Raw genomic sequence first — 25,849 nt, 5'->3', positions numbered from 1 at the left:
TACTATCGTTCAGCAAATCAGAAAGAGGAGGTGGGAGGGAAACAAAATCCCAGAATCCCAGGGACCAAACAGCCAATCCTTTGCTGGGATTTGGCGGCATCTAGTGGCAGACTCGAGAGGTATAAACCTTACCCACAGAACTTTCTGGAAAATTAACAGTGCGTATTTGCCTGAAGAAGGTCAGTGTGCTTGCTTGGAGATCAGGACGCAAAGGTAAGAGCGCCTCAGTCGCCACAGAAATCCGGAGTCCCTAACGGAGGGGAAGGCTGTCGTAGATAGATATTCTTATAGGAAAATTGTATTTGTGCCAAGAGAACTGCACGCAACCTTGAAGGGAGGGGGGAGGTGTGGAGGAGGGGAGGGAGGAGGATACTAGAGAACTTGAAAGAAGCCTCCCTTTGGAGTTGCTAATGTGGTGATGGAAGGGTTTGGCTCTGAATCATTGGAGGGCTGTGGTTTACGACAGGATTTTGGCACAGAGGAAAACGTAGGAAGTGTATTTTTAAAGTATTTAATTAAATCAGTAGGGAAAGCCAAAATATTTCTGACAGTGCCCCTTTATCTGTTATTGTCGCCTTGCCTTATTTCCTTTCCTTTTCATTAGAACATTTTCAAATATAATACAGAAATAGGTAACAACCTGCGCGCAGTAGCTAACCCCTCCCTGCACCGCCCCCACCATCACGCACGCGCGCGCGCGCGCCCGCCGTGGCTCTCACCAGTCCCAACGCCAGGGGCGCACGCCTGCGCAAACACATCACCTCCCGCGCCACGAGGGCCGCTCACACAGCAACCCCAGGGCCACATGAGCCTTCCCGCACACTAACACACTGGCCTTAATGCCTTGCGTCCGTTGCACTCACGACCCTCACTCGCAAACACAGCAGAATGCCCACTGCGCCTTTTTTTTCCGTGTTCGGGGAGTTGCGCCACAGGACTGGGGGCGTGGCCCCAGATTTGACCTCGCGCTTCCCCACTCGCGGGAACCTTAGCTCATTTCCGCCTATCCTATTTCCGCAGGCCACGTAGACACTTCCTCTCCCAGTGGGGGGGGTGGGACACAAACCCATAATGCCTCCCTGCAGGAAAAAAAAAAAGGAAAAGGAAAAAAAAAAAACCCTCTGGTCAGAGGAACTCTGGGTCGTGAAATAGGCCACGTGAACATTCTGCCCTATAGACTTATGACCCAACGGCTGTCACGCTTTTGGAGGGCGGGCTAAAAAAAAAACCTAAGAGGGCAAACGTCATTGGCCGGAACTGGCACTAACGGAAGAAGAGGATTGGTTTGCTGTAGGCCTTAACAGTGAAGAAGCAGGTTGCTAGCACCCGCCTTTACTGCGGCGAAGTGTCATTGCTGACGTGGGGGTGGTTGTCCAATCATTTGGTTATGGAACATTCTAAAACTTAGACAAGACGATTGTGATTGGCTGAAGGGCATACGCCCTCCTCCAGGGTGACGTGTCTGCCTATGGATATCAGTTGCCAGAGAAACCTGGCTTTACTATGGCGGTTGGAGGAACGGCAGTGATCACACGTCGGCTGCTGGGAAGATCTGGATTCTCGTTTCAGGTTTCGGGGTGGGGGTGGGGAGAAAGGGTCGATGATTTCCTCTTTTCGTCGGGTATAGACGGGATTACCTAGTGCCTTCACAATCGGTCAGAGCTGGATTTAGATTCCTGCTCGCCAACGCCCAGCTTGGGCAAGGCTCCTGTTCTTTCTGTGTCTCGGTTTCCATGTTTGTAAAATGGTGATAATAATAGTATCTACCTCAGAGACGTGTACTGTATAATAGTGCGTATAAGGCACGTAATATGAAGCCTGGCCCCTGAAGATATTAGCTATTGTTATGGAGATAAATAATACGCGTAATAGAATGAGAAAAATTATAAATTATATAAATTCGCTAATTGTAGTGCCCTTTCTGCCATCAACTTCTTTCCTAGAATAAATTAAAGATAAAATAGATATATCAGTGTTTACCAATGAAATAATTTGTTATTTGGGAATTGCCTCAAAATAGCAGAGATTGTAATTTGCCCATATTGAAAAGTTAAATAAAAGGTGGGGGGGGGGGGAAGTGCAAGAAAGAAAGAGATGGAGAACGAGAGCGAGCTGGAGATGAACCACATGCGATGAGTAGGCCTTGTTTGGATCCTGAATCGAACACACCAACTGTAAAAATATGTTTAAGACGCATCGGGAAAATTGGAACACGGATTCGATATTTGATGTTTTTTAGGGAATTGATCTCAATTTTTTTAGGCGTCACAATAGTATTGTGATTATGTTTTCAAATTGTCCTTTTTTGTAGAGACATACGAAAATATTTACGGATTAAATACTGTAATGTCTGGGATTGGCTTCTAAATACATTAATGACTAGGATTTGCTTCAAAATAATCTCAGCGGTAGGGGGAAATGGGGAGGGGTATAGATGAAACAAAATTGGCCCTAAATTAATAATAGTTTTTTGCTGAGTGATAGGCAGTGGGTTCCGTATATTAATCTGCTTTCCTTGGTATACGTTTAAATTTTTCTATAATAAAATACAGAAGTCAGATATTCCGGTGAGCTTGAAAAAGTCGGGGGTGGGGGGGAGCAGTGGGTGGGGTTATAGATGAAACAAGATGGCCTTCAGTTGGTAATTGTTGAAAGCTGGATGATGGATTCGTGTAGGTTTATAATACTATTTCTTTTATTTCATCCATTTGAAATTATATTTAAGGAAAAGTTAAAAAAACAAATTTGTCAGAAATTATACAAATGTACAATAAATTAAATTTGAAAATATGGCCACAAGAAAGGAAAAAGAAACACTTGTACATTATTTATCAGCTTTGGTGTCCTTTGTGTGTGATGAAATTGCATTGGCTGATGTAGAAGAAAGCCATATCTCATATCTTTTTATTTTATGTTCTTTCTTGTCCTTTTGTTTGACCTTCTAGGTCACCATCAGAAAAGCTAAGTTTGCTGTATAGTGAGGATCAGGAGATCTGATCCTGATTGCAGAATCTTCCCTGATTACAGAATCTTGGGTAAGTGCCTCCTTCTGGCCTCAGTTCTCAAACAGGATAATACCACATAACCTTCCTAACTGTCCAGGAATATTTTGAAAATTAATAAGCTCCTATCTGGGAAAGTAGTCTAAATTCTGAGAAGGGAAGGATGGAGCTAAGTCCATTGGTAGTTCCAGTATAGAAAGTGCATAAGCAACAGAGGGCTTTGTAATCTTACATCCCTTGATAAAAGATACTAGTCAATCACCTGTAGTAGTTCCACAGTTCCATATATTACATTTTTCCTTGGAGCATCCTATATGCAGCATAGTTTAGTGGTTAAGAGCAAATACTTCCTGAATTTAAATCCTGGCTCTGCCACTTAACTATGTGATCTTGGGCAAGATATTTACTCACTTTATACCTAAGTTCCTCGTATATGAAACAGAGATGATAATAATAGTTCCCACTTCATAGGATTGTTGAGAGGATTACATGTAAAGTACCAGGACAGTGCATGGCACATGTAAGTATTTGCTTTAATAATAATTATGGTTTTGTCAGTCCTGATAATCTCATGTTTTATCTACACATTTACACCTACTTCTAAAAGCAGTGGATATATTTCTTTTTGGAATTGTGTAAAAAAAATAATAATAATTAATACTGTTGATTCTCTCATTTTCCAGAAGCAGCAGTTACCACTAGAACTGAATTCCGAAATTATGACTTCTGGCTTGTCTTAACAATCTAGAAAGGTTTTAAGTATATTGATCATATTTATTTATGAGGGAATTTCCAGGAGCTATAATTTTAGCTAGCAGTTCAAACCAAATTTATAAATAAGCAAATCTTTTCACTGAATATTCAGTCTGCTAACAGCTTTTATATGATTCCTCCTTTGTCTCAGACTTAAAAAAAAAAAAAATTTATTACATGTAATGGAAATGTTTCAAGATCCAGAAGAGAAAATTGATACGAATGTAACTGATATGGTATATGTGCATTTAAAGGTTTATTCCAACAAAATGTTACTCACACTCTTTTCTGACACATGCATACACAGAAGATGTTAGCATTTGCAGTCTGATTCCCAAATGGCCCATTGCTTGTATGGAGAGATGAAGTAGGGTTTGAAGGTTTTTCAGCCTTTTGACAGCTACATATGGAGTCACTGTAATTTCCTTTTTTTTCTCCCTTCTGAAAAGTAGGTTTCGGAGGAGGGCACTGCCCTCGTGGAAGAGATGCATTAGATCGGTAGGCACAGAATACCTTTACATGAGACAATTTAGAGAATGATTAGGAGCCAAAGGTAGGGGGTGGACTGTTGAGTCAACAGAGACTCAGAGAAAGCAAGGGTCAGGATGACCTGAAATAGAGAAAAAAAGCCTCACAGAGGAAGAGGACCTTGACCTGGGCCGCAGAGGATGGGTAGAACTTAGAAGGAGGGAATGAGCCCAGTCTGAATGATACGTCTACAAAGTATACAATATGCAATGATGATTAACTGAAAAACTGGGCTGGCCATTTGTGAGATCCATGAATAAGAGTAGATCAGAAAGTCAGTGTGAGTTTTAAATATATATATTTTATTATAAAATGTTAATCACGTAATATGTGAAGTCACTATTGATAACCTTTTCTATTGGTCCTGGTGTTTTGCTATTTAAAATAATACTGCATCAAATATTCTTAGTGTAGCCATCCATTTAGAAGTGTTATTTTCAAGAGCAACACTTATGCCTTTAAACTGTGATAATTAAATAATACTGGTGAGAACTATCAGATATACCACTGTGACAGAACAGATGGCCTAGAGACAGTGATACCTTTAAAAGTTAAATAATTGCTGAGTGCGGTGGCTCACGCCTGTAATCCCAGCACTTTGGGAGGCCAAGGCGTGTGGATCACAAGGTCAGGAGTTCAAGACCAGCCTGGCCAAGATGGTGAAACCTGTCTCTACTAAAAATACAGGTGGGCGCCTGTAATCCCAGCTACTCAGGAGGCTGAGGCAGAGAATTGCTTGAACCCAGGAGGCGGAGGTTGCAGTGAGCCAAGATCACGCCACTGCACTCCAGCCTAGGTGACAGCGAGACTCCGTCTCAAAAAAAGAAAAAAAAAAAGTTAAATAATCAAAAATCATTCGGAAGAGAGTACCTTAAAAGACCCATATACCTCTGAGAATTTAGAATGTTATAAAATGGTATTTCATACCAATGGGGAAAGGATAAACTCTTCAGTGATGAATATTAGAAAAAGTTAGTTATACATTTGAGGAAAACTATAAAAGTACCAGTAATGAGTAGGAAATCACTTCTGCAGTATTTTTGGAGCATTTTCCTTAAGCATGACATAAAAGCCAGAGGTCACAAGGGAAAAAACTGATAGATTTGTCTGTGATATTGAGAGATGTATGCACATATACATACAACAGTCATAGTAAGACACCATTAGACAAAGTGATGGTTTGGAAAAAAATTTCCAACATAAAATAAAACTAATATTTAATTATTAGAAAATAATAGCAAACAACCTGGTAGAAGAGAGAACAAAAATATTCTTATAACATGTGACCATTGAATATATGAAAGGATGATATCACACAAATTCAAATGAAATTATCTTACTACATGTTAGATTGGCTCAAGAAAAGCCCCTCTCTTTTTTTTTCAAAAAGTTGTTTTTCCAGTGTTCTTGAAGTCATGAAAAAATGAACTTTTATATTTTTGTTAGGAGTACAAATTAAAACATTTCTTTGTGAGGTGAATTTGGCTCTATCTCATTAAAGTTATAAATAAGCAAATCCTTTCGCTAAATAGTTCCTCTTGGAATATATCCTTCAGAGGTACTTAACTGATGCTCTAATAATTGTATACACTGATGTGCATTGCAGTATTTTTCTAAGAATGAAATATTGGGAACAACCTAAATGTTCAGAGACTGGTTATGGTACATAACAGATTATGGAATGTGTTATGAATATTAAAAAGAAGAGGTAGGTATGTACTGACATGGAAAGATGCCCATGATAAGTGAGCAAAGCAAGGTGCAGAGCAGTATGGATCTCACCTTTGTCAAAACAAATTAAATAAATGCATGCTATATATTCACATACCTATGTGTATAATATACACATTGAGTCTTTAAAGTTATGTTTTATGTGAATGTGTACATGAAAAGATTTGAAGGCATACATGCTCACTCAGGATACTCCTAGGATTGGGGTGGGAGAGGGGGAGGTGATAAGGGAAGAATGTTCATATCTTTATATAATTTGTTATCTATAGTTACATAAAGGAAATATAAATGGTACCACAAGATCTAATTACTTGAGGTGAACGAAGATTGTCAGTTCATAACTTGCAAACTGGATGGATTAAGGAGTTAAAATATAAAAGAAATCTATCAAAATATTTGTTCTTAATTTTTAAACTTAAAAAATGAAAGGAAAAAAACTTTTTAAATGATCCCCAGTACTGGCCAGAGCATGAGGCATAGTAAATATTTTTACACACTGCTTGTGGGATTAGAAATTGGCAGAACTTGTGCAGAGGGAGTAATTTGGCAGTGTATTGAGAGTGTTCTATCTCTTGACTCACTAAGCCCGCTTCTGAGAGTCTTAAAGGAGCAATAGGAAGCGAGAGCAAAAAAATGTTTACACAAAATGTTTTCGTTGATTATTAAGGAATAGATTGGTGGGAGGTGTGCACTGGATATTTCCAGGGAAGCAGTGGCTAAGTAAATTAAGGTATGCTCATTTGACAGAATATCTATTATATGACTCAAAATGGATGCATATAATAACCTTAACATGGGAAGATTATTGGTTATCTTAGTAAATTTTTTAAAAGGAAAAATCTAAGATTTGATAGCCCTTATGAGCTCACCTCTGTTTAAATGTATTATTTATACAGAGATTAAACTGGTATAAAATTAAAGATAGAAAACTAAGACAAACATAAGTACAAATGTGTTTTCTGAATTTCTGGCTTACCCTAGAGCTGACCTGTAGGGAACAGGTGGCAAAATAGTTGGTAACTGTTGTCCCTAATTTGTGCCCCCATTTTCTCCATGTGTTGAGTTACAGCCCCTCCACCCCAATTCACAATTTATACCCACCAGGGACCAATGTGACTTCCAGCATGGTTTTTGTCCAGCTTGGGTCTACTTAATGTGTTTTACACAGTCTGGTTGGCACTAGGTCATGTTGCTTTCTTTAGGTGGTATTTTCACTATCATCCCTTTGTTTTATGGAACCTCTGCACTATGAGCCCCAAGATGGGCTTTCTGGATTTACTCATGCAGGTTCAGTAACCTGAAATGCTCAAAAATCTGAAACTTTCTGAGTGCCAACATGCCACTAGTAGATGATTCCACATCTGACCTCATGTGACAGGTGCAAAGAAATGTTTAAAATACTGTATAAAATTACCTTCAAGATTATGTGTATAAGGTGTATATGAAACATAAATGAATTTCCTGTTTAGACTGGGGTCCCATCCCCAAGATATTCTCACGCATATGCAAATATTCCAAATATTCCAATATCTGAAACACTTCTCATCGCAAGCATTTTGGATAAGGAATACTCAACCTGTATTAACAATTCTCTGAAGTCTTCAGATACTGTATCTGCTCTGTCCTGGTCACAAAGCAATTCTTTTAGAAACATTATTCTGGAAGCATGATAGCTTACAATTTAATGCCATGATACACTGGCCACTATCACCACTGTCTGATCCTTCACAGGGTGTGTCTCCGTGTCCCTCTCAGCCAGAAGGTTTCTGATTCCCACAGGGATCAGTCTCCATATTTACAAATTTTGATGCTTTCTGAAGACTGACTTTACCCTTGAATTTCTGCTCAAAGCTTTGTGCTCTTTCAGTTAGAGGATATTGTTTGCTTAGTGAAAGCACTAGCATCCAGGCCTTTCTTCCCAATAACTGGCTTTCCTGGTTCAGGGATCTAGTCTTCAAGCATGCATGCATGCATATTTATTTGTTTGTTTGACAGAGTCTCACCGTCACCCAGGCTGGAGTGCAGTGGCACGATCTCCTGGCTCACTGCAACCTCCACCTACCAGGTTCAAGCGATTCTCCTGCCTCAGCATCCCAAGTAGCTGGGGTTATAGGTGTGCACCACTATGCCTGGCAAATTTTTGTATTTTTAGTAGGGACGGGGTTTCACCATGTTGGCCAGGCTGGTCTTGAACTCCTGACCTCAAGAGATCTGGCCACCTCGACCACCCAAAATGCTGGGATTATAGGCGTGAGCCACCGTGCCCGGCCTTTTCTTTTTTTTTCTTTTCTTTTTTTTTTGCCCACAGGTGCTACTAACAAACATTTCTTGTCTCTGATTTTCTCAGAGCCTCCCTGACATCTGCCTACACAGTGTTAATGGCTACAGAATGGCTGATGGGCTTTTTCTGTGGGTGAAAGTTGTAGTTACTAGAGAAACCTGGTTTAAGGCTAGTCTACCATCATCCCTTTCTCAGAGGTTACCCTGATTTTAACAGGCTGGTATTTATCTGTCTAGATATTTCCATGCACATTTATAGACATCTGTTTAAAAACACACACACAAATGACAGCACACTCTTCCTAAAAACTATTTTACACTGATGCTTATTTCTCTACCTGTACTATCTTTTTTTTTTTTTTTTTTTTGGAGATGGAGTCTCTGTCGCCCAGGCTAGAGTGCAGTGGTGCGATCTCAATCTCAGCTCACTGCAACCTCTGCCTCTCGGGTTCAAGCGATTCTCCTGCCTCAGTCTCCTGAGTAGCTGAGACTACAGGCGTGCACCACCATGCCCTGCTACTTTTTGTGTGTGTGTTTTTAGTAGAGACAGGGTTTCACTACGTTGGCCAGGCTGGTCTCAAACTCCTGATCTCGTGATCTGCCTGCCTTAGCCTCCCGAAGTGCTGGGATCACAGGTGTGAGCCACTGCTCCCGGCCTTATCTGTCTCTTTAAGATCCTATTGCATTTGGGATCCTATAGTATTATGCCACCTGCCTATTTACCTAATAATATATATTGAACATCATGTCAGTACACAGATCTCTGCTTAATTCATTTGAATGTTTTTCTGTAGTATTCATACATAATTTATGTTATCATTTTCCTATTGAAGAATAGGTAGGTGTTTTCCAGTTCTTCAGTATTGCAAACACCACTGCATTGAACATCTTTGTATCCATGTGCAAATATTCCCTCAACGTGCTGTGCTAGCTGTTCAGCCACATCACCTTTATGAAATTCTCACAGGAGCCTGTGAAGGCTATAGGTAATTTGCCACATTCCACAGATGAGAAAAAGAGGCTGAGAGAGCTTACATGTCTTGCCTGAGGTCTCACAACTCATAAATGACGGAGCCTAATGGAAGTAAAGATCTGTCCGACAGCAGAACTCAAGTATTTTCTCTGATACCACGATTTACAATTGTGGTATATGATTCATATATGTGTTTAAATGTAAACATATAAACCACATGTTTATAAATTACTCATTTTTTTTCTTTTTCTTAGATGATTTCACAAAAGTTCATCTTCATTGCAGATACCTGCCTTTCTTTCTAGGTTGTATCTCCCACTTCACCCTTCTAGACCATCCCAGAAGATCTATAAGATTTCATCTGGGAAATCACTAGGAGTTCTTGGAAGGGAAAGAAGGAAGATTGTGTAAGTCAAAGGAGTTGTTTCCTCTGTCACACCATAAGAATAATGGAAGACTATTTTTTGCATCCTTATCTTACTAGCACTCCCTGCTGCACTTTACACTGTAGATTATACCTTTTTCTTCTTGGAACGCTCATCTTCTTTGGCATCCAAAATAACATTCTTCTAATTATGTTATGGCTACTCTTTAACATTTTTGTTTCATTTGTGGTCTCTCTGCGCATCCCTTAAATGCCTTTCGTCCTTAGGTTTTCCAGAATTCCATACTTGAAGTTCTTCCTCTCTTCTCCCTGATTTCACTGGCCCTCGTAATGTCCACTACCAGCTATGTGATGTTTACTCTCAGATCTCCATTTCTGGCTTTTACTTCTCACCCGAGCTTTAATTTTTTTTTTTTTTTTTGGGGGGGGGGTTGCGGGGCGGGTACCCAGTTAGCTGGACAAAACTGAGCTTTACAATTTTATGTTTAACTGTACACCTCACACACAATAGGCCCAACACAACTTTTCCTTCAATCCATTTTCTCCACCTATAAATGGAGGAGTATTATCATTTGGTGATAATACTAATGACCTAATCACCCATACCTGGGAGTCATCACTGACTCCTCCCTCGCCAATCTTTTTTTTACCTTCTTAAACAATCACTGACGGTGGTGTCATGTTCCATTTCTTGTGTCTGCTCCCAAACTGTTTTGTGCCTATAACTGTCATTATACTAACCTTATTGTTTTATAATTGTCACTTTAGATATTTGGATCTCTAGCAACTACCATAGTACTTGTCCCAAAGCAGATATGCAGTAATGTATAATGACAAACTGAATAGATTAATGAATGGATGAATTACCTATGTTCTGTCATTTTATTTCTGATTCTAAACTAAACCCTAAATTCAGTGCTTTTATTAAGTTCATTAATTACCCAGGCTTGAAATTGCAGATTCCTCCCTCCTTTGGTTACTATATTCTTCATGATTTCTGTACTCTTTAGTTTCTCTTGACTCTGTCATCATCCTAGTTCAGGCCTTTCTGGACTTATACAAGAACCTCTACTGTTACTCATTTTGCCCTTAGTCAATTAAATATAACCTTCCCTATTCCATATATTTCTCCTGTTCAAAAGTCTTAAATTTCGACTCCAGTGCCTTTTATAGTTTTTCATTTAATTCCTTCTTTCTTTAAAATTGCTTTCCTATCTTGTGAGTGGCATCAACAGAGTAATTTATGGGTAGTTGTGATGAGTATTTGGGTGAGATGAGAGTAGTGGCTGGTAGTGAGGATCAGAGAGAGGGAAAGGAGGTAAAAAAATAAAAAGTCACTTACAAAGGGTCCTGAAATAGGATTTGAAATCCAGATTTTAAGGGAGTTAGAATGTGTTATTCTCTGATGGGCCTTTATGAAACATAGTTAAAGGTTGCCATAGAAAACAACCAAGTAAAATATTTTATATATTACAGTGGTTGGAATAAAAACAGGGTTGAATGAGTTCCAGAAAGCAGGGTTCTCAACCTCGTGGACAGCAATCTGCAGAAGAAGAGAACTTCAAAAAACCAACTAGAAGCAACATGCAGAGAAGTAAAATGAGAGGGGCCTCCTCAGGAAAGAAGACAGCTGGTCCACAGCAGAAAAATCTTGAACCAGCTCTCCCAGGAAGATGGGGGGGTCGCTCTGCAGAGAACCCCCCTTCAGGATCCGTGAGGAAGACCAGAAAGAACAAGCAGAAGACTCCTGGAAACGGAGATGGTGGCAGTACCAGCGAAGCACCTCAGCCCCCTCGGAAGAAAAGGGCCCGGGCAGACCCCACTGTTGAAAGTGAGGAGGCGTTTAAGAATAGAATGGAGGTTAAAGTGAAGATTCCTGAAGAATTAAAACCATGGCTCGTTGAGGACTGGGACTTAGTTACCAGGCAGAAGCAGCTGTTTCAACTCCCTGCTAAGAAAAATGTAGATGCAATTCTGGAGGAGTATGCAAATTGCAAGAAATCGCAGGGAAATGTTGATAATAAGGAATATGCGGTTAATGAAGTTGTGGCAGGAATAAAAGAATATTTCAATGTGATGTTGGGCACTCAGCTGCTCTACAAATTTGAGAGGCCCCAGTATGCTGAAATCCTCTTGGCTCACCCTGATGCTCCAATGTCCCAGGTTTATGGAGCACCACACCTACTGAGATTATTTGTAAGAATTGGAGCAATGTTGGCCTATACACCCCTTGATGAGAAAAGCCTTGCATTATTGTTGGGCTATTTGCATGATTTCCTAAAATATCTGGCAAAGAATTCTGCATCTCTCTTTACTGCCAGTGATTACAAAGTGGCTTCTGCTGAGTACCACCGCAAAGCCCTGTGAGCGTCTACAGACAGCTCACCATTTTTGTCCTGTATCTGTAAACACTTTTTGTTCTTAGTCTTTTTCTTGTAAAATTGATGTTCTTTAAAATCGTTAATGTAACAGGGCTTATGTTTCAGTTTGTTTTCTGTTCTGTTTTAAACAGAAAATAAAAGGAGTGTAAGCTCCTTTTCTCATTTCAAAGTTGCTACCAGTGTATGCAGTAATTAGAACAAAGAAGAAACATTCAGTAGAACATTTTATTGCCTAGTTGACAACATTGCTTGAATGCTGGTGGTTCCTATCCCTTTGACACTACACAATTTTCTAATATGTGTTAATGCTATGTGACAAAACGCCCTGATTCCTAGTGCCAAAGGTTCAACTTAATGTATATACCTGAAAACCCATGCATTTGTGCTCTTTTTTTTTTTATGGTGCTTGAAGTAAAACAGCCCATCCTCTGCAAGTCCATCTATGTTGTTCTTAGGCATTCTATCTTTGCTCAAATTGTTGAAGGATGGTGATTTGTTTCATGGTTTTTGTATTTGAGTCTAATGCACGTTCTAACATGATAGAGGCAATGCATTATTGTGTAGCCACGGTTTTCTGGAAAAGTTGATATTTTAGGAATTGTATTTCAGATCTTAAATAAAATTTGTTTCTAAATTTCAAAGCAAGTAATTTGCAGTGTGCCTTTCATGTTACTGGTTGGTATTCTAGTTATTGTAGAAATAAGGTTGGTATTCTGTGGTTATTGTAGAAATTTTAGAAAACATAGTAAGAACAAATGCAAATAAGAATCATGTAATTCTACTGGATCATTCAAGGTCCCAGCAAATAAATGGGACTCAAAAATGGGTGATTTGAGGAGAGTTCAATAATTTTTTCCCTGAGTTGCCACCAGAGGGGTAGGGTTGTGGTGTATATTAGCTGGCTCAGGCTGCCATAAGTACCTCAGACTGAGTGGCTTACACAATAAGTTTATTTTCTCACAGTTCTGGATATTGGAAGTCAGATCAAGGTGTTGCCAGAGGATTTTTTTTGAGGCCTCTTTGGCTTCTACACGGCCATCCTCCTTGTCATCACATGGCCTTTTTCTCTGTATCTGTATCCTAATCTCTTGTAAGGACACTATTCATTGGATTAGGACACACCCCAGTGACATTTAATTTAGTTATCTGTAAAGACCCTATTTCCAACTACAGTCACATTCTGAGGTATTGGGGATTAGGACTTCAACATGAATTTGGCGGGTGTGGGGAGGGGTGGGTGCACAATTCAGGGCATAACAGTGTTACTACCCCTCTGCAAAGGAGACGAAGCGGGGAGGGGACGGGCGGAGCAGAGGGAAGGAAGGGAGGGGTTACCGGAATGGTATACAGCTGTGTGGAAAGGTCCACCTGACAGTAGCTGTAATCTTCAGGATGCAGTCAGCTCACAGCGACCCTGAAAAGAGATAATGCAATGAGAGGGCATAAATGCTTGACTTTGCTCTCTTCCGAACATCGCCTGCTGGGTATTTCCCTTTGTCCAAACTGGAAGCCAGAGGGCAAGGAAGATCTTTTGTATAGTCTGTGTTGGTAAGTGTGGGGGACACAGAGCAGGAAGGAAAGTAGACGGTGGGGAGGGGGGCGGAGGAGGGTGGTTGCGGGTGGTGAGTGGGAGGAGGACAAATGGGAGATACCTAGCACACACCTGAAATAGTTAATGCTTTACCATATATTCTTGGAATTATGTGTATATGTAAATATTTGTAATAAAGATCATACAACTTTTTTTTAAACAAATTGGGATCAGATCATATGTATGGTTTTTTTCTCCCCAAATTGATATACAAGAAGTTCAAGGCTAATAAAACTAGTTTATTTTTAGATGACTTAATGAAAATAAAACATGAAAATGGAAAAGTTCTGAGAAAGAAAACTAAAGAGAAGTTGCCACATAGAAAAATTTGTTATAAAATGGTACTCTAAAAGTGTATTTGGGGCACCAAAACAGATCAGGGTAACAGAATGGAAATATCTGTGTCTGTGTATGTGTGTTTAACTTGTTAGTTATGTTAGAGGTAATATTTGAATTAGTAGTGAAAGAATGGGATAGTCAAAATATTTGAGGGGAATGTTAGATCTTTTGCATTACACTTTATTCCAAAGTACATTCCAAATGAATTAAAGATTTACATTTGATAAGTGAAACCATAGATTGTTTGCTTAAAATGAAGGATATTTTATCAACTTGGCTCAGACGACCTTTCTAAATATTAGATTATTGACAGGATGCCTACAGGAAAAGGTGGATAGATTTTAATACATAAATACTTTAAATAACTTTATTATAAAACAACATGGGAATTATTAGGCATGCAACACAGAAGAATAGAATAGTCACAACACATAAACACAAATTGTTAATATCTTTAAAATTTAAAAAGAGACGAGATAGGCCATGGATGCACATAGGCTAATTTTGAAAAGAACTGCAAATTGCAAATAAACAGGTTCATTTTCCTTAGACATAAATACTTAAAATAATGAAGTATTTTCTACCACTGTTGTCATCCTCCTTGCAATAGGTGCTAGTAAGTTATTGAACATGCTTTTAGGTGTCTAGTCAATATATTGTCAGAGTAGTAGAAACCAGGCTACGTTGTAGGCTGGCTGCATTGTGACCATCACACCATCATGTGATGACTAGACCCATCAGGTGTCAATTATTCTTCCGCAAATTCTGTACTGGGAGAGTGGCAGGAGAAAGGATCAATGTAAAGAAGAAAGGAGGTTTGATAATTATATGCAGCCCATTGATTACTGAACCTAATTATCAGATCTCTCTAACACTGGTACTTAGCACATAGAAGTTGCTCATTAAATGTGTATTCAATGAAGACTACTTAGACTTTGCGTCTTAGTGAATACTTCATTTAAGTAGGCAAATCCCTGGTGTCAGATGGCTGAAATGATTCAAATTTTGCATTAGTGAATGATGGGTGACCAGATGGGCAGGCTTGGGGCCTCTCATCCTCATGTCCTCTGTGGAAGCTAGGGCCTAGCCAACTAATTGAATTCTTGACTCCTATCCCATTAAGAAGACAGTTGTAAAACAGCCCATGATACTCATGAAAACATTCCAAAAGAAAATAAGGATTTGTTAATGAAATTTTGAATAGGAGGCCTACCAAACAGATATGGATCTTAGTTCACACCCTTGAGCATATAAGAAATGTCACATTTTCAAAGCGCCTTTAAATGAACATAAATATGACTCTGATATCCAAACCCTAGCATGCTAGTGGGAAATCCACATCACTTATTATGGGGATTCCTCATCTCCATTAGTTGTACAGGCCTTCTATGGTCTTATCTAGCACCAAAGCCTGAGGAGATCCCTGCTGTCTTCAGCTGTCTGTCCACACTGGTTAGGTATGAGGTGCTCATTTACTGAACTGGCATGGTATCTTCAGATCCCTTGTCCCTGCTGCTTCTATCCAACCCTCTGGGTAGTGGAATGTTTGCCAAGACCAGGCAACCAGCTTCCCCCCGCCCATCACAGAGTCTTCTTTGGGTCCTGATACGGAGAAATGCTCACGTCTCTGCCACTGAAAGGAAGTATAGACCCTGACCTCTATTCTCTTGCTGCCCTAAAATGCCCTCCATTCCCAACCAGGGACATCTGGCTTGATTTCATCAATGAATATAATCCTTTTCAGAATATATGGGCTGGGCACAGTAGCTCATGCCTGTAATCCCAGCACTTTGGGAAGTCGCAGGAGGATTGCTTGAGGCTAGGAGTTCAAGACAAGCCTGAACAACATAGCAAGACCCAATTTCTAAAAAAAAAAAAAAAAAAAATAGCTGATGTGCGCCTGTAGTCCCAGCTACTTGGGAGGCTGAGGTGGGAGGATCCCTTGAGCCCAGGAGTTTGAGCCTGCAGTGAGCCATGATTGTACCACTGTAGTCCAACCTGAGTGACAGAGTAAGACCCTGTCTAAAGAAGAAAAAAAAAATCACCGGCTTCAAGCAGCTTCTACTTCCAGATCTGCCACAAATCTCCCTCTCTTGGATCTCTGCTGGAAATGAGAGGAGAGAAAAATATAAGAACACAATATGCATGTTAATATATATTTCTCTTTCTTTTTTTAGAGACAGTGGGGTCTCACTCTGTCACCCAGGCTAGAGTGCAGTGGTGCCACTATAGCTCCCTGCAACGTCGAACTCCTGGGATCAAGGGATCCTCCTGCCTCAGCCTCTCAAGTAGCTGGAGCTAAAGATGTATGCCACCAAGGCTGGCTAATTTTTCTGTTGTTGTTTTGTAGATGGGGGTCTCACTATGTTGCCCAGGCTGATCTCAAACTCCTGACTTCAAGTGATCCACTTCAGCCTCCTACGTAGCTGGTAATATTTCAAAAACTGATAATTTAATATGTCCCAGTTAAACATATAGGTAGTTTCTTTTATTTTGGATGATTTCTTCTTGTTAATTGTTTCATTAAAAAAAATCTTAGGAATATTCAGGAAAGTCATAAAGTACTTTATTAGATCCAAAACTGGGCCATCCTATTGATTTAAAAAAGGGGGCAGTTATAATAAGTGGACCCAAATTCACACATGGACTCTGTTGATTTTGCAAGTTTCTCTATTTTAACACTATAGAGATGATGTCGCTTTATCTATCCAGACATCTAGATGGCTTCCCTTCTAAAACTGAAGGGCAATTTAAAGAGTATATTTACCCCCATGACATTCAGTGCCTAGCTAACAAGGTGGGTCCATAACAAATAGCTATTATAACTGTTATTTATTATTGTTATCAATGTCTTCATCATCAACATAAATAAGCCTGTTTTCATTCAGGAGACTGTATGTGGACTGGTACGGAAGCATGTTGTGAAATAAATTGCATGACACTCATAAAACACCTGAAAAGGAAAGTAGTTAGTGAATGTAAGGTTTGTCTTGCTTACAGCAAGTTTTTGATACAGAATAAATGTTCAAAAATTACAATTCTCTTTCCTTCCTCCCTTTCCAAAAGGAAAGGGTAACGAATATATTCCCAAGATCTGTAGTTCTCAGCCTGAGGTCCCCAGAAGATACCATTAAGAATTGAGGAGCTCTCTTCTCTTTCCATCTTGTCTCTTCTTTCTTTCTTCCTTTTTTTCTTCCTAATTCATTATGGAGGTAATACTTAGCTGAACTTTTTCTAGAATCAAATGAGATAATATATTTAAAAGTGTATTATTAACTATGAATTCTAATAATAATGATTAATAGCTTGCTTATACAAATGCCAATAATCAGAAGTTGTATATATATATGTATATAAGTTGTATATATATTTTTGTATATAAGTTGTGTGTGTGTGTGTGTATGTATATATATATATATATATATCTCCAAAATGTAAAAAATGTGTATAAGGAAGAGGATAGAAGTTGGAGATGCTCTAAATTTTGTTTAAAAAATATAAAGTTAGATAAATAATTTAGAAAAATCTGCCAGATGTGGTGGTGTGCACCTGTGATCCCAGCTGCTTGGGAGGCTGAGGCAGGAGGCTCTCTTGAGCCCACCAGTTTGAGTACAGCCACGGCAACATAGCAAAACCACAACTTAAAAAAAAAGAAAAAAAAAAGAGGCCAGGCGCGATGGCTCACGCCTGTAACCCCAGCACTTTGGGAGGCCAAGGAGGGTGGATCACCTGAGGTCAGGAATTCGAGACCAGCCTGGCCAACATGGCAAAACCCTATCTCTACTAAAAATACAAAAACTAGCCCGGTATGGTGGCATGTGCTTGTAATTCCAGCTACTAGGGAGGCTGAGGCAGGAGAATTGCTGGAACCCAGGAGGTGGAGGTTGCAGTGAGCTGAGATCACACCACTGCACTCCACCCTGGGCAACACAGCAAGACTCCATCAAAAAAAGAAAAGAAAAGAAAAGAATCTTAGGATAAGCACTACAAGATTAAAAATGGAACATGTGTCTTAAGCCATTTTGTGCTACTATAACAGAATACCACAGACTGGATAATTCATAAATAGAGATTTATTTCTTATGTTTCTGGAGGCTGGGAGGTCCAATATCAAGGTGCTATCATCTGGTGAGGGCCTTCATCCCATGGTGGAAAACAGAAAGTCAAAAGAGTAGGGGGTGGGGAAGAAGGCAGCAGAAGTCATCCTTTTATCAGGAACCCACTCTTGAGATAACAAACCTACTCCCACAGTAACAGCGTGAATCCATTCATGAGGGAAGAGCCCCATGACCTAATCACCTCTTAAAGGTCCCACCTCTCAACATTCTTGCATTGGGGATTAAGTTTCCAACACATGAGCTTTGGGGGACACATTAAAGCCATGACAGTGTGTAAATTCCAAAACTCCAAAGAAAACTCCATTGGTCTAACAAGGCAGGAAAGGAGGGGAGGGGAACATGCAAATAAAAATACATGGTAAATAGAAAACACAAAGTAAAAAGGTAGAAATATATCATCTACAGTAGATCAGTAATAATAAACATATGTGGATTAAACTCACATATTAAAAGAAAACCTCAGATTTTTTTTTTTTATAAGACACAGAATCTAGTTTCATGCCTTTTCTCAGAGGCACGCTTAGAATTATCCAGAAAAGTTCAAAATAAAAGGATGGAAAAAATATACCAGGCAAATACTAAGCAAAACAAAGCTGGTGTAGCAAAATTAATGCAAAAACAGTAGTAGTATTCATCCACAGGAATATGGCACATCACAAACAACGCACCAAGCAAATGTAGTCAGTATATTGAACAAGAACTACTGGTGAGATACAATCAAAATGCAACTTTACTTTTGTCTCTAATATTGTACTTTTAAAATCACATTTTTCTCAGGCCCCATGGCTTTCCTGCCACCTTACAGTCACTTTAAATCACAAATTGAGCCTGAATTCAGTGATTAGAACACCAAGTTCCAAATAATAAAGGGCCACTGAACTTGATTTAGAGTTAAACCTTCTCTGCTCACCTAGCACCAACTTTAGGTGACCTCCCATATTTGAGCAAAGGGATGCACTGAGTTTCTTCTCTTTGCCCATCTTCCTTCCCCAGCTTGCTAATTTTGACTTCAGGCCTGTCCGGGGTTAGAGTGAAGGGAAAGGGTAAGGGGGAAAGGAGCAGAAAATTCTTGTCTGGTTATATAGTAAGTTGGCTTTACTCTCTACGGATCTAGCTGTTTAAAGGGGAATCTCATCAGAGGCTCCCTTACTGCTACCTCTGTATCAAAAATGAAACATGCAGCCGGGCGCGGTGGCACATGCCTGTAATCCCAGCACTTTGGGAGGCTGAGGTGGGCGGATCACAAGGTCAGGAGATCGAGACCATCCTGGCTAACACAGTGAAACCCCATCTCTACTAAAAATACAAAAAAAAAAAAAAAAAAAATTAACCGGGCGTGGTGGCGGGCACCTGTAGTCCCAGCTACTCGGGAGGCTGAGGCAGGAGAATGGCATGAACCTGGGAGGCGGAGGTTGCCAAGATCACGCCACTACACTCTAGCCTGGGTGAGAGTGCGAGATTCCGTCTCAAATAAAAAAAAGGAAACATGCTATTGCTGTTTCTCCTTCAGCTCTGAGTTTTTCAGCTGTCCATTCCATAGGGGTTTTCAGCTGGAATCTGTAGCACCCCCAAACAGCTCTCTTTGAGAGCAGCTTGCTGTCCGTCATGGCCCACTTCTTGTACATGGGAAACACCTATCTATCTTTTGACCCCAACAAACTGGAAATGCAGACAGATCACAATACAGTTACCACTCCCACCATCACCACAGCCACATTCTCTATCCAGTAAGATTTTTCAATCTGGAGGTAGATCACATTCCACTGTGCCTTCCAACTCCAGGAGACACATGTCAAGCTTTAGGGGGTCCAGTTGAATCCATGGAGTGAAAAGGAAAGCACCTCAACTCTTCCAACTTGGAAGCTCATCCCAAAGAAATCTTCCTCACAAAATTTCCTTTTTCATATCTCCTCTCTTGACTCTTTTAATCCTCCTTGTGGGTTTTAGAGCCACTTGGTTATTTCCTTTGGAAACCTGGCTTTGATTTCATATCTGTTATATCTTAATGCCTAAGAGGAAACTTTTAATTTAACATCTTGTCATGGAAATTTAAACCAACCAGTCCCTGAGTCCTGGAAGGTCACAGTATAACGTTAGAATTTTTTTTTTTTTTTAAGGTAGAGTGGGGGAGAGTGTGGGTTTTGGAGTGTGACAAACCTGGGTTTGAATCCAAGCTCTCAAACTTACTAGATTTAGGGCCTTGGAATATATACTCAACCTCTGAGTTCCATTTACTTCTTCATTTAGGGAAGATACGGCTGCCTACCTTGGTAGAAAACAATTCTGCCTACCTACAGAATTATGAGAATTAAAGAGAGAACCAACTTAAAACATGAAACACTTCATCTGGCCCATAGTGGACACTCAAACAAATATTAGTTCCCTTCCTACTCTGCTTCCTCCCTTCCTTGAAAGTTATGCCTTTGACATTCTTTACTTTATAAAGAACATTTGCAAATGTAATAACAAGAAGGGGAAAACACAGGTATGATCTTCAGTGCCATTTCTGTATTCCAGAATGAGCTGTCTGATGGATCCTACAGGAAAAGGAACAATATCATTATACCATTTTCATTTTGGGAGTTACACATCCAGTGAAGTTGAAAGTAGGGGGCAACAATAATCAAGCTATTTAACTGTTTCATGTGTTTTCCTGAAACTTAATTTTAGCTTATAGGTTAAAAATCAATAAAGCATATGTACTTAGAGCTCCAGAACTTTAGAATGAGAGTGCCAGTGCCAAACCCTTCAATAGCTACTGGACCTGGTAAGATCTTTCCCCCTTCTCTGACTTCACCTATCAGAGATGGAAAAAAAAACCACAACAACAACAACAACAACAAAAAACAGCTGATATTTATTACTTACTATGTGTTGACATTAAATGGACTATGTAATAATTTATGTAAACCTCACAACAACCCTAAGAGGAAGTAATGGAATTATCCCCATTTTACAAGAGGCATAGAGGCCAAGGACACACAGCTAAGAGTGGCGGATCTAGGATTTGAACCCAGTTAGTGACTACTCTTGACAGCTGTTAGCTACTGTACTATCCTGGCTCTCTGAAAAGGAGCAGGTTTTGAGAAATATGAAACATGAGATCTCATTTGTGAAAGCACCGTGATTGTATAACAGGCCTACCTAAAAGCTGATGTCAAAACAAGATTAGACATAAATAGATTTACAGGGGAAACACGATAGATAAAGGGAGAAAGAGCAAGAGAAGATGGGGAGAGCCTTTAGACTGTGATCCACATGTCACATCTGTGAAAGCAGAGGGAAGGAAGAAGAATTACGTAGAAAGAGTCTCAGACTTCAGTTCATTTGAGAAGCTATGGACCAGGCCAATGGGGAGTACAAGCAAAGATTAAAAGTCTCCCATTGAGCAGAAATGGCATGGCTCTAGTGGCTCAGCTGTGCTAAGTCATGGTGTGGGAGCAGTCTGGGAAAAGTGTGTCCTTAGCACGAATCATGAATGTAAGGGTAGACTCAGTGACTGCTTCCTTGCTGTCCACTTACCTTCTGCTGACTGAACCCTGAACATTTTGCAAAGACCCTGAGCCTGATGCCTTCTATGCTGCCCCACCAGAGGGGCTCACACTCTTTTGCACTGTCTCCTAAGAGCAGGGGGATCCTGGTTAGCACAGAGCTCTCTCTCCAAGGTTCTGGATGTTCCGTGCTTTCTGCTCTGGAATTGGCCAGATAAGTCACTGCTTGGATATGTGATTGACATACCAGCCTTCTGTGTGGGTAGGGAGGTGGTGAGGGGCCCACGGAAGCAGGCTCTGGATGCTGCTGACCCTCCACCACCAATGCCTTAAAAAGCATCTTCATACCAGTTCACAGCTTGACTGTCCTGGCTCCCAAGTCGTGAGCTGGGCCTGCAGTGCATGGGGATTTTCAGATAGAAAGTGACACCCCCTTTCCCCTGAGTTGTAGGACCACATGTCTTTGCAAATTCCCTTTATCTGGGGTCTTCTGTATTTCTGGGCTTGGGATGACTGAGGCATCAGATGCACTGCACCAGGCAGACACAGAGCTAAAGTCCTTGCAGAACCAACCAAACAGGCCAGGGCACATCAAAGCCCTTCTGGGAGTCTGAGCAAAGTGGATGGGAGAGGGATGGGTGAGGTTTTGTGTGCTGTCTAACTCTGTTTTTGCCCCAGTCTTCTTGGGGGCTAACTGGACTCAGAGAAGGGTCAGCCCCTTCTGCTTCAACCCCAAGTTACCTGGTCAGATCTGTTCAGACATCTGTTGCTCAAAGACTATCCCAGTGAATGTTTCCTGCCAGGACACTTTGGGGCTTTATCTCCTCCCCTACAAAATGTTCCCCAAAAGAGAGAGGGAAAAGGAGGGAAAGGCAAAGTGCTCTGACCTGCAATAGGGCAGTCAGTTCTCCTCCTCCAGGTGTGTCTGTGCAGGGCAGCTTGGCCATTAGCCTAAGAGGGCCCTGTGCCTGCTGCAGACAGAGAAACAAAATCAGACCCACCCCAGAGGGGAAGGTGGCCTGAGTGAGCCCTTCCACCTCCTGCCTAAGCACCACCACTCTTAGCGTTAGGGGGATGGATTTATCCTCTCTTATAAAACTAATTCCAGTGAGCCTGGAGCCTGATCTCACTCCAGACAGAATTCCAGTTTGACTAACACCCATCACGCTGCCATTGGCCTTGAAGAATGGTCTGGAGACATGAAGAGCTCCCAAAACGGCATCACAGAGAAAACCAAAAGCAAAGGTCACATTCATTCTTGCTTTGCTCCATAGAAGCTTAATTTTCTTATATTACATTTGCTACTTTTTCTTCAGAACTTTTAATTTTTTGTTTTGCTTTAGTACTTTAGAAAGGCATTCTCCCCTTGAATTCTTATGAATATTTTATTATAGTTTCTTTTTCTCACTTTACACCCACCCTACACAGAAAACTATACTTTCTAATCCCCTGTCCCCTCTATCCCCTTGCTATGAGGTGAGACCATATGATAGTTTTGGCTAATCAGCTGTGAACTGCAGTAACATGTTTGTTCTGGACTAACCTATAGTGGGATGAGAGATTTCCATTACTCTCTCCCCCTGCCATAGTGATCAGTGATGTTCCAGGCTGTAGAGCTTCTGTCAGCCTGAGGTCCTGAGAGACTGGGGACCAGGGCCCTTTCACCCCACACCTTCACCAACACATGTTGGGCATTTATTGTGAGCTAGAAATAAACGTTTGCTGTGTTAAGCTGCTGAGATTTTTTTTCCCCAAAAGGGAATGAGGAGGCAGGGCAGGAGTGTAGGGAATGCAGTTTCGGAAGGGCACCCGCCCCCACCCACCACTCTCACGCCCACCTTCAGGGATCCGGGGTGCATACCTCTTTTTCTATGTTTCGCTCAAAACTCCCACATCCTCTGCAATAGGAAGCTAACACCCACGCAGGGTTTCTGCTCATCTCCCCAGCATTCCCCACTGCCCACCATTTTCTGAATCAAAATGGGCAGGGGGCGTGGCTGTGGGAACTGCAGTGCAAGACCCGCTGCGGTGTCCGTTTTCCATTCCAGAGGTTTGCAGGTGATTTCTACCCTCACACCGACTTGGCGGGGAGCCAGGACATTTTTCTCCTCTCCTTTCCCTGAGCGAGAAGCCAGCTTGCTTTCAATACAATAGGGGCACGGTACCCAAACCTGACCGCCATCCCCATCCCAGATCCCTCCCCCAAGCCCACCATTTTTTTCCCCCTAAAATAAATCGGAGTAGGGGCCGGAAAGGGGTATAGGCAACGTAGTCTTGGATGCACTATGATCTTCTCCTTCGCCTTCAGATAGCCTTTAATCATTCAAACCTTTTCAGATCCGCAGCCAACAGTAGTCTCCTCCTTTTCTGTTTAGCAGCAAGAAGCGCTCCCTCCTGCCTCTAAGGCAATAGGGAGATGGTGCTCAGGATGGAAAGAGAACTCAGACTACATACTGACTTCAATTCACGTCAGCCCTTTGTCCAGTGAGGCCCGTGTGTTAACAGTGAGCTCGGATCCCTAATTAATCCTCCCAACAGCACTTCAGCAGAAGCCGGGTTGCCCATCCCCAGCCCAACCTAGCAATCTGAAAGGGTATCGTCTTCCTGGAGTATTTATTCGCCTTTCTCAGATTATCAGGGAGGATCAGCCTTTTAGAGTTAATCGATCCTGTCTTCTTTTTTCCTCTCCTGTCTCTAAATTCTCCAACTCCCCTCCCCCAAGACCCTAAAGTCTAGCAGTTCCCTGGCAGTTCTGTCCAGACGCTGAAATGGGGCTCAGGAAACAAGACTGGGAGTGAGAGTGAGAGAGGTTTTCACCAATTCTTTTCAATATTTGTATGTTCTGTTCCTTATAGTTATTATCTTTACTGTTATTACTAACAGCCTACATCCTGTTTGTCACTAGAAAATAGAAAAGAGCTATTTATTTTCAGATGGGAACAGGAGGTAGATTCAAGTATGCATGTGGGTAAATAACCCAGCCGACTGTTTTTGCTGCTCAATGATAATACAAATATAGATACTCTAGGTGCCACTATTTTGGATGTTTGAAATGTACAGAGCAGCTGGAGGCTCCCCTTATGAGGGGCCACTATGTTGTGTGACGCTTTTCCATGAAGTCAGACACTGAGGTCCCATAATCCCATAGTACTGAGGACACCTTGGATTTTCAGATTTCAGTACCTGGTCATAATGTTGTGGTCTTTACAAATTATATTAATTCAACTTCCACAATTGCTATATTTCCCAGTTCTCAACCACATCCACATCCCTATTAACCCTTTGCAATTGCAACTCAAAAGCTCCTACTTTTTATGACCTCAGGGACAGATCCGGGTTGTGGGTACTGACATTTATAATTTGGAGGACTCTAAGAAAAGGAATATTAAAAAGTATGAGCATTTCAAGCGACTATGTACAAAAGTTAACATTTACTTATTATGAGAAATCACAACAAATTACAAAATTAAACAGCTGACATATTTTTTAAAAATTTCCAGAAAGATAACATTGTCTTAATTAACTGCCTGGCATACCTCTACAGTGATTTTTTTTTTCCCCTACAATTTTTGGCTATGAATTCTTTGATCTTTTCTTCCTATGACATTTTTGTAATAACGTATTTTCTTTTTTTTTTGTAATAACATATTTTCTAGAAAAAAAAAGATACTCCAATCTTTCCTTTGGCATAGTCAATCAATTTTGAAATTATTATTGATAAAAGTTTCAGCTTTACAACTTATCATTGGCGATGGGTAAATTTTTAGTTTTGTCAAATTTGAGGAAACTGCTGTCAACCTCTGACAAGTTTAAGAATTCAGAACATTTCAAGTTTTCTTGTGCAGATACTAATCTTAAGTATACTCAATGCATACACAAATCAGCGTAATGTTAATGTCCTCATTGTAGTAGTATATTTTGTGTTTTATGGTATTTTAGTCAGTGTCAATATTTCATGCCAATTCATTCAAGAAATTAATATGAACTAATGTAGATGTGATTGGACAAAGCCACAGGCATGGTTGGTGTAAAAAAAAAGGCCAATAGTCAATTTTTGATTAATCATATGATACTTACTTATTGGGCAGCAGTGGGAACTAAGACTAAAAAAAAATCAGGTAGGAAATAGGAAATAGTATCAAATGCTGCCAGGAGGCCGATGACAGACCACCATGCTTTTAAAGTGAGGTCTAAGATTTTTCAATGGTTTACTAAGCATATGAAAGACAATAGAGTATAGTGTTAGGCTCATTATCATTAGAGTCTGACAACCCTCG

At 40.5% G+C, this 25,849-nt stretch overlaps 2 protein-coding genes across 15 annotated transcripts in view; both read left to right on the top strand.

Annotated features, from left to right (window-relative positions):
* Positions 1-56: 56 nt before the first annotated feature.
* MORF4L2 (mortality factor 4 like 2) lies at positions 57-12,678 on the top strand. 14 transcript variants are annotated; one of them, XM_054544095.2, is made up of 5 exons: positions 120-213; positions 2,946-3,035; positions 3,474-3,522; positions 9,573-9,674; positions 11,129-12,678. In XM_054544095.2, the coding sequence occupies exon 5, from the start codon at positions 11,153-11,155 to the stop codon at positions 12,017-12,019; it is 867 nt and encodes a 288-aa protein (XP_054400070.1). In that variant the 5' UTR covers positions 120-213; positions 2,946-3,035; positions 3,474-3,522; positions 9,573-9,674; positions 11,129-11,152; the 3' UTR covers positions 12,020-12,678. The 14 variants fall into 14 exon arrangements, with proteins under 14 accessions (XP_054400074.1, XP_054400073.1, XP_054400072.1 ...); XM_054544094.2 differs by having other exon boundaries at positions 9,553-9,674; XM_054544093.2 differs by having other exon boundaries at positions 9,522-9,674.
* A 3,634-nt stretch (positions 12,679-16,312) lies between these two features.
* Positions 16,313-25,849, top strand: part of LOC129053009 (uncharacterized) — a 160,525-nt gene continuing 150,988 nt past the window's right edge. The window contains exon 1 of the transcript XR_010138999.1: positions 16,313-16,392. The gene's annotated coding sequence lies outside the window, so the exon portion shown is untranslated. The remainder of the gene's footprint in view (positions 16,393-25,849) is intronic.

Source organism: Pongo abelii, chromosome X, assembly GCF_028885655.2.
Source record: "Pongo abelii isolate AG06213 chromosome X, NHGRI_mPonAbe1-v2.0_pri, whole genome shotgun sequence".
NCBI lineage: Eukaryota > Metazoa > Chordata > Mammalia > Primates > Hominidae > Pongo > Pongo abelii.
This window is presented reverse-complemented; position numbering and strand designations above follow the sequence as displayed.

Excerpts from the sequence above, each read along its gene's own strand:
- MORF4L2 (XM_054544099.2), top strand. The coding sequence starts at position 11,153 with ATGAGTTCCAGAAAGCAGGGTTCTCAACCTCGTGGACAGCAATCTGCA.